This window comes from Lactuca saligna, chromosome 5 (assembly GCF_052625555.1).
Source record: "Lactuca saligna cultivar CGN05327 chromosome 5, ASM5262555v1, whole genome shotgun sequence".
Lineage (NCBI taxonomy): Eukaryota > Viridiplantae > Streptophyta > Magnoliopsida > Asterales > Asteraceae > Lactuca > Lactuca saligna.
The window spans coordinates 212545787-212560854 of NC_136421.1; the positions used below are offsets into that span (position 1 = coordinate 212545787).

General features: G+C 31.8%; 1 protein-coding gene and 1 pseudogene across 1 annotated transcript; one reads left to right on the top strand and one right to left on the bottom strand.

Moving 5' to 3' along the window:
- The first annotated feature begins 4850 nt into the window (after positions 1-4850).
- LOC144998863 (Mitochondrial substrate carrier family protein) lies at positions 4851-7281 on the top strand. Its single transcript, XM_078958591.1, has 7 exons — positions 4851-5181; positions 5654-5736; positions 5819-6026; positions 6159-6285; positions 6376-6560; positions 6651-6773; positions 6857-7281. Exons 1-7 carry the CDS (start codon positions 5002-5004, stop codon positions 6998-7000), a joined length of 1050 nt encoding a protein of 349 aa, XP_078814717.1. The 5' UTR covers positions 4851-5001; the 3' UTR covers positions 7001-7281.
- Positions 7243-8711, bottom strand: LOC144998862 (pentatricopeptide repeat-containing protein At2g15690, mitochondrial pseudogene; annotated as a pseudogene).
- Positions 8712-15068: the final 6357 nt, after the last annotated feature.

Here is a 15068-nt window from a genome sequence, read left to right on the forward strand (position 1 = left end):
ATTTCATTCAAATCGTTTTATATACATGATTAAAACTGTGTAATATTATTTTAAGTGTGGAAAATACTTATACATTACGGTCTTGGTACATTTAAGACTACGATACATTTTATGGAAAATATAGGATTTTTTGGTATGACAAACATTATTACTTTACAAGGAGAGGTTTACATATTAAAAACGCTTATGAACTCACAAACTTAATTGTTAACACTCTTTTCAAACAACTTGTATTCTAAGGGAATCAGTAAAACAGGTAACCACTGGATTTTGAGGATGAGACGCTAAGGCGCCTAAACAAATCTTTTGGCAACATATTATAATTGTCTTTTGAAATATGTAACGCATACAAACGATGTAACTATTTCAATTATATATATGTTGGTTGTGTTGATTTGATCATTTATACTCAACTATTATGATACTATACATTGATAGTTGCCCCCGGACGTTTCCGCCATCCTGGTTTAGGGGTGTGACATAATCCATGTATAATAATCAAGTATGGTCTTGACTGAACTTCATCTCTATAGCAATGCTAGAAGGAGTAAGTGATTCTTCTAGAATGAATACATTGCATTGATAACTATACACATTTAAAGCAAGACTTGTATAAAAGGATTTTCTAATACTCATGTCATTGACTATGGTTAAACCTTTTTCACAAATAGCTATGATTAGATAAAAAAGGATATTATTTACTATAAATTCATATTCTTAATATGAGATATAGCAAATAGATTTCAAGAAAGACCGTTTTTTTAATATACATCTACTAGAAGATATCTATATAAATTAGCCTGGTGGTTTTCTTGATCAATGCGATCGTAAAAAATGTATAAAGCTTGAGATCCACATGTGGATATAAAGCAAACATCTCAAGGTTGCAATCATCATTTTAATATAAAACCACAAGGTATGCTTTTATATCAAAATGAATAAAACGTGTGTGATTACTAAGAACTAGTGAGAGCATAGTGACATTCCTAATATTGTATGGATGATACATACTTAATCATGAGAAATTACCGTCTGATCATGCCAGGCCTTTTCAGGTTGACTCGGAATGCATTTCTAAGATGAAAGACTTAGGAAGGACAAGATACATTCTTGTAATGTAAAATCTATAGAGATTGATAAAATGAATGTTAAAAGTTTTACATCTTTATCCATATATTGACAATATATATCTTAAAAGAGATCAAGATCTAAAACTCCTTTGGAGGAACCTTAGCATTATCACATGGCACAAAGTTTAAGCCATCCTCAAAAGAACCTAGCTCATAGGTTTGAACTAGCTAAAACGATTTATATTCGATTAGCTTGGAAAATGAATACATCATTTATGCCATAATTATGCTTAAGACCTGGTATATGATTATACTATAAGCATATCATACTATAGCAATTAAATACATGGTTGAGTCACTAGATGACTATAGGAACATTCTAAGAGTACTTTAGAAGAACTAAGAGAATGTATATGAGATAATTAGTTTAGAAAGGATCTTTACGTAAAGAGCTACATAAGATTCTGATTTCTAAACAAATGTAGATAATTATGAATTATAATTGGATTATGACTTCATTGTGGGATGAAGAGTAAGTTTAGTTGGAATGAGGTCTAAGCAAAACATCATGACACGATTTACTACAAAATAAGAATACGATACTTTATATGTTGAAATCAAATATGATTGGATGAATGAGTTCATTGAAAAACTATTTTGATTTCTACCATTCAAGAATTACATAGAAATCTTTGTGACTTTGAGAGTATACTTAATCAAGCTAAGAGACTTTATGTCACGAAAGAACACCAATCATATACTCCTAGATATCTAACTATACCTAGAGTAAAGTCGAATATGAAGATGATAGTATGCGTACAATTCTCACAAATTAAGTTTAGTCGAACTCATTAATAAATCCCTTCTTATGAGCTAAGTATGAATGGTCACACTTTAGCTATAAGAGTTTATTATTTTGGAAATGAGATTTTGATTTGGATTTAGTATTTGGATATTGGAACACTGTGACAACAACTATTATATAATGTTTTGATATACTGGGATATGATCATAACATCAACACTTATTGTGTTCTATATTAAAATGCTTAATCCATGAATAATCTTATTATTCTAAAAGTTCATGTTCGGTTATAATTATGCGAGCAGTTATGAAGTAAGAATAATATGAATTGGATTGGTTGACTTTCACCAGATGAAAGTAGGCAAGTGGTTGTAAAAGTTCCATAGGTACTTGTCAGAGAACTAGTATTGAACTCGCCTGCATCAAGATCACTTCATGGATTGCTATCATGAGTGATACTTGATTAAAAGGTACTATCTTTGTATCCTTAATACCTGAGATAAATAATGGAACTTAAGTGTAGGTAGTATTGTGCTTTGATGTGGTCAAATGTTGATCCTTAACCAGGCACGAAATCCATTTCCAAGTATAGTGTGAACTATGCAAGAGGCTTATGTAGTCGAGATGAGATTTGTTCCTCTTATGCGCCTTACCAAAAGTTGAACACCTAATGAGATTGATCGTGATTCGTATCTCATGTTCAACATGATGTCTGTGACAAAGTTCTTGGTGTCTTTCATTTTCCTTTGAACACCAAAAGATCGCCACATACACATAAAAGTTTGATTCCTTGTCAAATAGAAAATTGTCAACATTGAACACCAAAAGATCGTAGGTAAGAGAAGTTCTTCATGTCTTTCATCTTCCTTCGTTCTTTAACTGATGAACACAATGAATACCAAGTGTTCTTGGTGTTCGTATGAGTAAGAAAGATTGGTCCAAAGATAAATGATTTCAGAGAAACAAACAAAATAATCCTCTACCGGTTACCTGCGTATAAAAAAGGGGAATTTGATTCCTTGTTGCTGAGGATTCTCACACATACACATAAAAGTTGTGAAGAGGACGAAAGAGTAGTGTCGATCTTTGTTTACTTGAGGTAAAGGATACGAACGTAGAAAAAGCAAAATCAGGACACAGCAGCAAGCACAATCGCCATTTGATTTTTATGGTGGTGGAAACGTACTGTTGGTCTTGAGTAAATGGTGGGGCTTTTTTAATTTACCATATATTAAAATAATAATAATAAAGCCACATGACTTAGGCCCCGTTTGTTTACCTCTTAATTGAAAAATTAAGAGGCAATGTCTTAAAAATTCAGATTCAGATCGTTTGTTTGCGTCTTATTTTTTACCTCTTAATATTATAATTGCCTCTTATTTTTTCAGATGTTGAACAAGATCTGAAAAATAAAAAAAACAAGTCGCGTACCTATTTTGCCCTTATAACGATCGGACAATTCTCTTCCGTCTTTTCTTCCTTCGCATCTACTCCCGCTCCCAATCGCTCTGGTTCTCTTCACCAGCAAGGATCCGACGAGGCCTTTACCCTTCCCCGTCGACGACGCTTCTCCCTGGAACGCCGCCGCTGCCGTCGCACGTCCTCCCGCATCGACTTCAGGTATGTGTTTCTTCTTTTTAAATTTGATTTCTTTGCTATTCTTCTATCTTCCTTCTCCTGAAAATCGATTTCCTTGCTGCTCCCAAACCTGAAAATCAAAAATCGAAATCATCTTATGTTATTTGTTCCTGATTTGTTCAAAAACGAAATCAGGTATGTGTTTCTTCTTCTTAAAATCGATTTCTTTGCTATTATTCTTTCTTCCTTCTTCTGAAAATCGATTTCCTTGCTGCTCTCCAACCTGAAAATCAAAAATCGAAATCATCTTATGTTATTTGTTTCTGATTTGTTCAAATAACGAATTGAGTTATGCAGAATCTTAAGTATGTTTTCTTGAATCGAAGGTAATTTGCTCGATTTCTCTGTGTTGAAAATGTGCTCTTTGTTCTAATTTGTTCCTTTTTGTTGATATATTTTTGTTGATATATGTGGATGTATAGCTGAAATTGAATTAATTTGTTGAAATTGAGTTCATTTGCTGAATTCATTTGTTATGGGTTGTTTGTTCATTTGGGTATTTTTTTTTGAAAAAATTTGTGTTATGATTAGTGATTAATGGGTAAAATGATGGTTTAAGATCATGTTTCCAGTTTGACGGATTTCATCACATATGTTTTTAAGGTGTGGTTTCACTGGTTACAGAAATGGTTATAGAAATAGGAGAAAAGGAAGAGAACATATTTTCCTAATGTTAGAATTGAAGGGGGTAATGAGAATGAATTGGCCTTGGAATGGAATGAAATTCCACTTGCGAAGAGTTTCTGTTTGTATGTATTTAGATGCATGACTAGATAAAATTATAGATTTGTACATAAATTAATAATTAATTATTCATACATTTAAGTTTGATTTGGATTGATGTTTAATTTTGATTTATTTAATTTGAATTTTTTATTTTTTTCTACATAATTATTCAAGAAGTTGATTTGTTTATTTTATAAACAAAAACATTGAAGTTAGCAAAAATAATACAAAAGGGTAAAACGGTCATTTTTATAATTCAGAGGTTCCAACCCAACAACAATTCAAAATTCAGATCTTAAAAATTTAGACCCTCTTAGAAATTCAGACCTCTTAAAAATTCAGATCCTGCCAAACAGCCCCTTAGTTTAAATAGTGAAACCATATAGAATATAGATAATTTTCCTATTTTGCAGGTATATAACAATTTTAATGATCTATTACGCAAAATATTAAGTTCAGAAATTTACCACGTATATAACTAAATTTTAATGTATTACACTTCATTTTCCCTTTAGTTTTATTTGAAAATAGTTAAGTTTTGTTGGTTAAAGCACCAATTTAGAAATTTACCACGTATATAACAATTTACCACCTACGGTTACGGCCTACGTCATCCCCATCGCCTTCCCCTCTCCAATCTCCAAAAAACCAAGAAACGTCTCCTCTCCTCTTTCCTCTTTCCTGTCTACGCAGTGTTCTATAATAGGAAAGGAATCTTCCTTTCTTTCTCTCTCTAGAATCTAGAGAGAGAAAGGTGTGCGCCATGGGGGAGAAGGTACAGAATGATAAAGATGGCGTATCGTACGATACGAATACGACGCCCCGGGAAGGAGTCGTAGAGGGTATGCCTTTGTTTGCTAAAGAGCTGATCGCCGGTGGTGTCGCCGGAGGAGTCGCGAAGACAATTGTTGCTCCTCTTGAGCGCGTCAAGATCTTGTTTCAGGTATGCTTTTCATCATCAATTATGCCTCTTAATTGCAGATCGTTGTCGGTGACAATTCGCAATTTTGTTAATATCTGATGTGTTCAATTTCATTTTTGGTCACATTAGTATCTAATTGTTCATAAATTTGGGCGAGATTTTGATCCTAATTTATTTAGACCTACGTTCTGTTAGATGAATTTTGCCGATTAATGCTAATTTCATGCTTTTGATTGCCAATTTTAACAATGCTATAAACAGAAACAGAAATTCCCATTTTGTGAAGACAAACTTGACTTATATCACCTCCACACCTATTCATTAAATAACAAAACACTTCCCACCTCCATTTTTTCATCAGGCCCCTCGTATTCAAAAACGGTTATTAATAAATAAATGATCAGCTAATCAGATATTTTTTAAATACAATGGTGCAAATGCTATTTCTTGCATTTATTAACAATCTTTTTACTCTTATATCACAATATTACAGACCAGAAGCGACTTTCACAATATAGGATTGCTAGCGTCTTTTAGAAGGATTGCAAAAACAGAAGGCCTTTTTGGGTTTTACAGGTTGGAGACCAAACTTCTATCGATCAATTTCAACTCCAATTTTCTTTTGTTTTTTAATCTAAAGTTTTTTATTGTAATTTAGAGGAAATGGAGCTAGTGTTGCGAGGATTGTTCCTTATGCAGCTTTACATTATATGGCATATGAACAATATAGAAGACATATTGACCACAACTTTCCTGGAATGGGAAGTGGCCCAGTTGTTGATCTGTTAGCAGGATCATTATCTGGAGGAACTGCTGTTCTTTTTACTTATCCACTTGATTTAGTTAGAACCAAATTGGCTTACCAGGTATACAATCATCATTCCCAAAACTTTATTTCAAGATTTAAATGCAAAAAATCGTTACTTACTTTTTTTTTAATTTTGCCATAGTTTGAGTGTCTGTCTAACTAGCCCAATCATTTTCATCTGATAGTACAGGTTGTAGATACTCCCAAATTGAACATGAAAGAAGCCATGACTACTGAACATGCATTCAGAGGAATTAGAGATTGTTTTTCAAGAACTTATAGAGATGCTGGGATTAGAGGGCTCTATCGTGGTGTTGGTATGAATTTTTTTAGTTTCTCATACAAAATAAGTTTTTTTTTTTTTTTTTTTATTATAATAATTGAATCTTTTTTTTTGTGTTTTGTAGCTCCATCACTCTACGGAATCTTTCCTTATTCAGGTTTGAAGTTTTACTTCTATGAGAAAATGAAAAGCCATGTCCCCGGTGATTACAGAAAGAACATGATGGTCAAACTTGCTTGTGGGTCCGTTGCTGGTTTACTTGGTCAAACCTTCACTTACCCTTTGGATGTTGTGAGACGCCAAATGCAGGTAATCTTTTAAATATATGTATGTGTATGTGTATATGTATATAATTAAAGTATGAGATGATGAAGATAAATGTTGTTTTGAGTATCACAGGTTCAACGGCTACAAGGCTCAAACAGCTCACAACTGAAAGGAACAATGGGAACTCTTGTCATGATTGTCCAAAAAGAAGGATGGAAGCATTTATTTTCAGGGTTGAGCATCAACTATCTCAAGGTGAGATTGTTAATTAGTTACCCGAAAGGGCAAATTTGTAAAAAGTTAGACTTAACAAGGAATTTTTTTTTTTTTTTTTAAAGGTGGTGCCATCAGTTGCAATTGGATTTACTGTGTATGACACCATGAAAGTATATTTAAAGGTTCCACCACGAGAAAAAGCTATTGTTGAAGTGGCTACAAACAAAAGAGAGACTCATACATCAACCTTGCCCTCATCACAATAATTACAATTTTAACCTCGTATTCTTTTTCTCATTAGTTTTTAAGGTGATTGAGAATTGTATATTTGATTCTTTTGTAATCTAGCCTAGGTTCTATTCCAATGTATAGGCACAACTATCCTATCCCCTCTTTGCAATGATTTGAGGGTGAGTTAATAATCCCTTAGATTGATAATAATCCAGGGCTATATATATATATATGTGTGTTACATGTCAACATCAAAACAATGTACATAAAAATAAGATTTGTAAATGAATATGTAACATCCATAATTTGATATTTATATTCCAAGACTGTTATAATTATGTTACATGTCAAAGATTTACCAATAATCTCCACAAGAGCACATACCATCTTTAAAATGATGAAACCTTTTGTTGTCTCTTACAATGAGCTCCCTCCCAACAATTTTGGACATGATCTTGATAGCGTTATGACAATCACCACATATCCTTAAATTCTTGATGATCCTAAGAGTTGTTCTTGGTGGAGTGCTAATTAAACCATATGCAATAGCTAACCTTTCACTGTGGTGCATCAAGGCTTGTTCTTTAGCTTCTTGATCAATGTCATGAAGCACATATCGGGTATCTGGAACATACCCTGCATCTCTCATTTGACCATTTAAACCGTTTAGTTTTTTGTCTGAATCTTCTTTGTAAGGATCCGGATTTCGGTATTCGTAGACTTTGTTCTTCTTTCCTTCAAGCATATTACTTGCAGATTGATTAAGAAAAGGAGGTTTGTGTAATGCGATTGATGGTTGAAGAAATGCCATGGCTCGATCTTCGAGCTCGATATCACCATGGATTCGAGCAGAATTCATCAATGATTCCCATATTTCAAATGTAGGTTCAAAAGGAATGTTTTCAATGAACTCAAAAGCTTCGTTTAGATGCCCGGATTTCCCCAAAGCATCGATAACCCCTAAGTAATGATCAATTTCTGGATCTAGATTGTAGTCGTTCTTCATTGATTTGAAGTGTTTGAAGCATTCTTGAATTGAATTAACATCTGCACATGCTGATAAAAGTAATCGGAAAGTCTCCTTGTTTGGAGTTAACCCCAGCTCTTTCATCTGGTCGTATAACAACAAACCTGCATCAGGTTCCCCGTTATCTGTGTATCCCTTTATCATTGAATGCCATAAGTTTATGTCGTCTCGTTCACGCATTCTGTCGAACACCCTGCGTGCATCCCTCATGCTGTTGCATTTTATGTATAGTACTATCAATTTAGAGTTCAAATTTACAAAACCGTAGTAGGGAGATCGAATAAGAAGCTGCTGAACCTTCTTCCCCAGTTCAAGATCGTCACACGAATCCAAAACAAGCTCGAAAACATCGGATCCTGCGGGCACACCTTGAGACATTAACTCAATCGTTTCTTTAATCGACCCATTTTTGCATAGCGCCATTAAATCCACATCCGGTGGCGGAGATGAGTTGGTGCGTTTTTGTGTTTTGGGAAGAGTTGGTGGTTTTGTGGATGTGTTGAGTCGGCGATTGGTGGTGCGTGTGGTGGCATCGTTTCGGGATGCAGTGCAGAGGGAATTGGGAGTAGGGTTTCGAAGGTGATATGGAAATTTGAGCTTGGGCTGTTTTGGTATGTCAAATTTGAATTCAATAGAAGAGAGAGATGACGCCATTGGAGAGCACGAGGTCTGGTTAAACCGTTAAACCAGATAGATGATAAAGCAGGAAGAAAATATCTACAGATACGTTGTCGTTTTAATGTTTTATACATATATTTTTGTACATAAGGGTGGCCACTCATCTTAATTGTTTTATATTGACAAAACTGCAAATTTGGTTCTTGCAAAAAAAAATGTGGGTACGATTCAAAAGTTTCCTACTTATATGGTTGGTCCAAAATCAAGAATTTTACTTTGTTTTGATCCTAAAATTAAGATATTCCCATGGTTTTGGTCCCTGTAAAACCTGAATGGATGTTTTCGCCCTTTTAATTTTTTTTTTACAATTTTTAATGTTTTATAATTACAAAATAAAACAAAATATACAAATACAAAAAATACACACCCCACCATTACCCCACCCCCACTCCACCGTATCATCTCTCTTTCTCTCTCTCACACACACACATACACTCACTAAGGTGCTGTTTGTTTTTTCTGAAGCAAAATGTCTGCAGTCTGCGGACCACATCTGTAGACCTCTGCAGTAGAAGAGGTGAACCAAACGTCTGCAGTCTGAAAAAAGAAGACTGTTTGTTTTTTTAATATCTGCGGGCTATTAAAATAAACTGAAATCTAAATAAACTGATTTTTTAAAACTTCAAAGCAATTTTTTTATATATTTTTACGACTTTATTATAAATATATAACGAATCTAGATCAACTTTTATGTATTATTATATAAAAAATAAAAATAAAAATGGTATTAATTCATATACATATTTGATAAATACCAACAACTTTGATTGCAAAGTTATAACTAAACATTATAATTAGTGATCAAAGAATTTGATACATAAATAGATGGAAATAAACTTCGATTTTTTCAAATAAATCTATTAAAAACGTACGATAAATATTTTCTCGAAAAATTGATGATACTCTATTAAATAAAGTTTTACAAAATTTTGGCAAAAAAATATAAGAATATATTATGATTTTTTTTTCATATTTATATAAACACCTTCAACGACTATTATTATAATAAATTTTTATTTATAAATTTGTTAAAAATATCATGTTTGTATCGTCAAATGTTTTTTTTTTTTTTTAAGTTTTGTAATTTTTTTTCAAATTGTTTATCATTAATAAAGTTGGAAAAAATATAAATTAAAAAAAACTTTAAAAAATAAAGATATATATGTTTTTTTAGGCTAGAAGATGTCTGAAGATGTTAGAAGACTCTGGTCCACATCTGCGCCAAGAAGAGGGCGCGCAGACATTTTTAGGTCTGCAGTCTTCAAAAAAACAATCAGTCTGCGAAGACTAATGTCTGCGCGTGGTCTGCACGGCGCAGACAGAAGACGTCTCGCAGATCTGCAGACAAAAAACAAACACTACCTAACTCACACACACTCTCTTCTTCTTCTTCTTCTTCTTCAAAACCTGCAAAAAACAGAGACCTACTTGAAGATTGAGAGTAAGCTTCATTGCAACCCATCATTCCTTTGTCCTTATTTCTTCGTTGGAAAACCCAAACAAAAACAACCCCACTGGGGACTGCCACCTCCAACCTACAACCTGAACAAAAACACCCACACACATTAAGAACTGATCTAGTAAAAAAGCTTCCTCCATCCTTATTTCTTCGTTGGAAAACCCAAACAAAAACAACCCCACCGGGGACTGCCACCTCCAACCTACAACCTGAACAAAAACACCCACACACATTAAGAATCGATCTAGTAAAAAAGCCAACTAAATCTTACCTTAAAAGCTTTGACTCGTCTGTAATACAACCAAATCGTTGATGGTGGTTGTGTTATGGCTCTGCAACGTACATATCCGGTGGCTATCTGAATAATGGTGGTGGTGGTTTGGCTCTCCGACGACCAAATTCTTTACCTTTGATGAACGATGGTAATGATGATGGTGGGTTTGATTTTCTTAGTTCTTCCTGATTTTAATCTTGATTTCACAACTGGGTCAAGAACAAATCAAGAGGTGCACTCGATTCTCGAAATCCCAGACTTCACTAATACAAAATATGCATTATAGAAATCGGAACCCTAACCCACCCTATCACTCCACTTACAACCCAGATTGGATTAACTCCAAATCAAACAATGGATTTGTTTGATTCTTTAGAAAGCACATCTATCCATCACAAATAGAATCGAACAAAGAGAAATCATAGGGCGTATCACACCAAATCGAGTAGCAATAAGGATTAACTCCAAAACCGTAATAAGTTCGAATCAGGGGGCAGCAGAGCAGTTCGATTTTGCTACATTTGATTTTCGATTTGCTGGGTTTTCACAAAATCGCAATAGGCTCCAAAACATAACAACCGATCACTTCGTATTCTATGGGTTAAAGTTGTTAACAGTTAGAAGGGTTTTCTCAAAACCTTCATGTTTTGGGTTTTTGATTTGCTTTGTCTGCATTCAAATTTTTGGTTTCTGGAATATCTAGTTTATCAAGAAGAAGGGAAAGAGTGTGTGTGTGGGGAGAGAGAGAGAGAGAGAGAGAGAGAGAGAGAGAGAGAGAGAGAGAAAGAGAGAGAGAGGGGGGGTGGGGGTTCGAGTCTGGTGGGGTAGAGATATGGTGGGATTTTTTTAATTTTTTTTAATTCTCGAAATATAGAAATAAATATTATAAAATATAAAAAAGAAATTCAAAAGGGTATGATAGTCTTTTCACATTTGTAAGGGACCAAATCCACAAGAAAATTTTCATTTTGGACTAATGGTGCAAGTTGAAATATTTTTGGACCTCATCCACAGTTTTTGACAAACCACAATGACCAAATTTATAGTTTTGTCTTTTATATTCATAAACTAATATTTACCATGAGGTGATTGGGGTTGTTTTAAAATAATTTTTGGTTTTTAATTTTTTTTAAAAGTTAAAAAAAAAAGTCAAAACGTGTTTGGATTGTTCAAAATTCTTTTGTAAATGACTTTTGGAAAAAAGAAAATAAGAAGTTTCTAAAATTCATAAAAACATGACTTTTTATGATTTTTTGTTGTTTTACCTATAAAAGTTAAATCAAAAGTCTTTTTGCCAATCAAAACAAATTTTAAAAACCTTTTTTTTTTTTGCTAAAAGTCATTTTACAAAAAATACTTCTACAAAAAGAACTTTTGATGTTCAAAAATAATCCCAAATACCCTCTAAGTTGATTATCAATTTATTATGTATAAAACCATAATTAACTTCTAAAAATGAATTTCTTGTTTAATCAATTTCTTCAATATCAATTTCATTGAAACTTAAAAATTATCAAAGAAAAGTTTTGAACTTTGTAAAAGGTTTTATTTGAGTTATGTCATTCATTAAAACCGAATTTGATTCTTAAATATTTTTATAAGATGATCATGTTTGAAAAAAAAAACATAGAGTTGGTTTTTTTAAATAACATATATATATATATATATATATATATATATATATATATATATATATATATATATATATTTATAAGTTTATATGAAATTGACTTATAAAAGAAATTATTTTTTTGTTTTGTTCAAATTTGGGTAACGAACTTGTAGGAAGTGTTTACATATGATCATTTTAACAGGCATTAACAAGTTACAATCGGCCATAATGATCATATGTGAACACTTCAAGAAGTTTCTTTACCGATATGTATACAAAAGAAAAGAAATTACTTAAATATAAATAAAACGAAAAAGAAATTATCCAGATAATTCAATTTGCATTTTTTATTTTACCTTCTAATTTTGATTTGAGATAAAAATTTAACCTGAATGGTAAATATTTTTAATACTATACCATTTTGGTGAATAATTGTTTTTAAATACACTAATCTGGCTTAAAAAAACTTAACGTTTGACAACGAAAAACACACATCGTCATTTTATAAAATTTTGTTGTTTAAGATATTAAATATACAATTAAAATTTACTAGAGACTAAAAGTATCACATGTAAAGAGTAATAACTTGAAATAAAATGCGGTTTTCAATGAAATTTGATCCATATATTACAAGAAATGACTATCAGAAATGACTCGTAACTTATATATATATATATATAAGTTGAATATATATATATATATATATATATATATATATATATATATATATATATATATATATATATATATGGTTATTTGATAATTATGCTATCAGAAATGACTCGTAACTTAACCAATTTAAATGTTCATTATTCTTATAAATATTTTGTTTTAAAGAAATTTAACTGAATCTATTAATATTACAAATATTGTGATCGACCGTCCTAATAAAAAGAAAATTTGACTTATTAGGGTAATTATATTTTCGTTTTGTTTATATTTTCGTAACTTTTTTTATACATAACTGCCTAACGAATTTGTTTGAAGTGTTGACATATGATCATTATGATCAGCTATGACCGGTTGTAACTTGCTACATCCGATCATAATGGTCATATGTAGGGCTATAAACTAACCAAACGAACACGAATAAAGGTTTGTCCATGTTTGTTCGTTTAAGTTAGTCGAACAAACGAACAAACACAAACAGATAAACGAACGATTTTTCTTGTATATGTTCGTTTATTTAACAAATTACCTTGTTCGTGTTCTTTTGTTTATGTATGTGTAAACGAACAAAGATAAACAAACACAATTGAGTGTATATGAACATAAACGAACATATAATAAAATAATATAATAAAAAAAAATTTGAACATAAATGAATATAAAGAAACTTAAACGAACATAAATGAACGTAAAAGAAAAGATTATAAACGAATGTTCACGAATATAAATAAACGAACAGGACCATTGTTCATATTCGTTCTTTTAACTAAACGAATGATAATTTTTGTTTTATGTTCGTTTATTGATTAAATAAACGAACTTCTGATCGCACGGTTCACGAATAGTTCGCCGAACGTTTTGTTCATTTACAGCCCTAGTCATATGTGAATACTTCCAAAAGTTCGTTACCTAGATGTGTAAAAAAAATTATCGAAATGTGAACAAAACAAAAAAATAATTAGTATGATAAATCAAACTTCTTAAGTTTATTCAGCTATCTGTAACTTTATCTACTAACTATTCCATTCAATGGTTTTAAATATGTTTAACAACCAACTTTTAAGAACTTTTAATTTCTATCATTTAAGGAAAAAACTTAAATTAAAGAAAAGTTTTGTTTGGAAATATGTTAGTTTTAAACAAACAATAACCAGGATAGCTAGAACTTTTGTTTTTTACTTTTAGTACAATTTTACGGATTTTAAGGATTAATTTCACCAAACAATCTACCCTAATAAATGAAAATGTTATTGCCACTTATCATTCTCATTTATTTGGCCACATGTCATTTTGTTATAATTTTGAAATATATTTATTTTCCTCTTGTCAATTACTTCATTATTCATTTCCACTGTATCATTAATTTAGTTTCCATAAATTAAACCTACTATAATAATTGTTAATTTCAAATTTCAAATTTCAATTTCAAATAAATTTACACTTTAAACATTTGTATTTAACATTTTATTATAATAAAGAGAAAATGACAAAAATAGCCATTTGCACTAATGACATTACAAAAATAGCCAAAAAATATCCAAATTACAAAAATAGCCAACGATTTCGCAGATGGAAATGCCCCATCTGCGAAATCAACATGCCATCTGCGAATGTACAAGCATCTAAAGCACTGTTGTGCTTTAGGTGCTTGTACATTCGCAGGTGGTTTTTTTTTTTTAAATTTTTTTGTGTATATATAGGGGTAATTTCGCAGATGGAGAAGGTCCATCTGCGAAATACTCTCATCCTATCTGCGAAATACTGAACTTTTTTGTATTTTTTTTTTAGTTTGACTATGAAATGAATTGGTTTGACTACGAAATCATGTTGCTATATAAAAAATTTTGTAGAAAAATATCATTTTGGTTGTTATTTGTTTAGGAACTTTCTCTACAATTTGCTCAAAAATGATTGAATATTTGGTTTGTCTTGTAACCGGTGGGAGATGGCAAGTTAATGGAACTAATCTGGAATACATATGTCGACAGGGAGGTATTTCTGAACTTGCTTTGATATTTTCTGAGTATATTAGTTATAGTGATTTTGTATCTTCGATAAGAAGCAAAATTGGTTTGTTAGACAAATATAGAATTAGTCTTCGTTTCCACCACCCCGAATTAAATTTTTATATAGCTATAATTGAAGACATGGATGTTAGAATGTTGATAAACGTAATCAAATGTAGTGGAGGAAGGGCTGTGAAAGTGTTTGTGGTGGTTGATGAAGTTGAGGAGGTTAATGAGGGTGGTGAAATTGGAAACCAGCTTGTTGGTAATTTATGCAGTTATAAAGGGAGCAACGATCCGATAGGTACTTTCAATACTCCTAGTGTACCTCAGTTTCATAGTGTTGCTGAAAATGGTAATGTTAGTTATTCACCTATT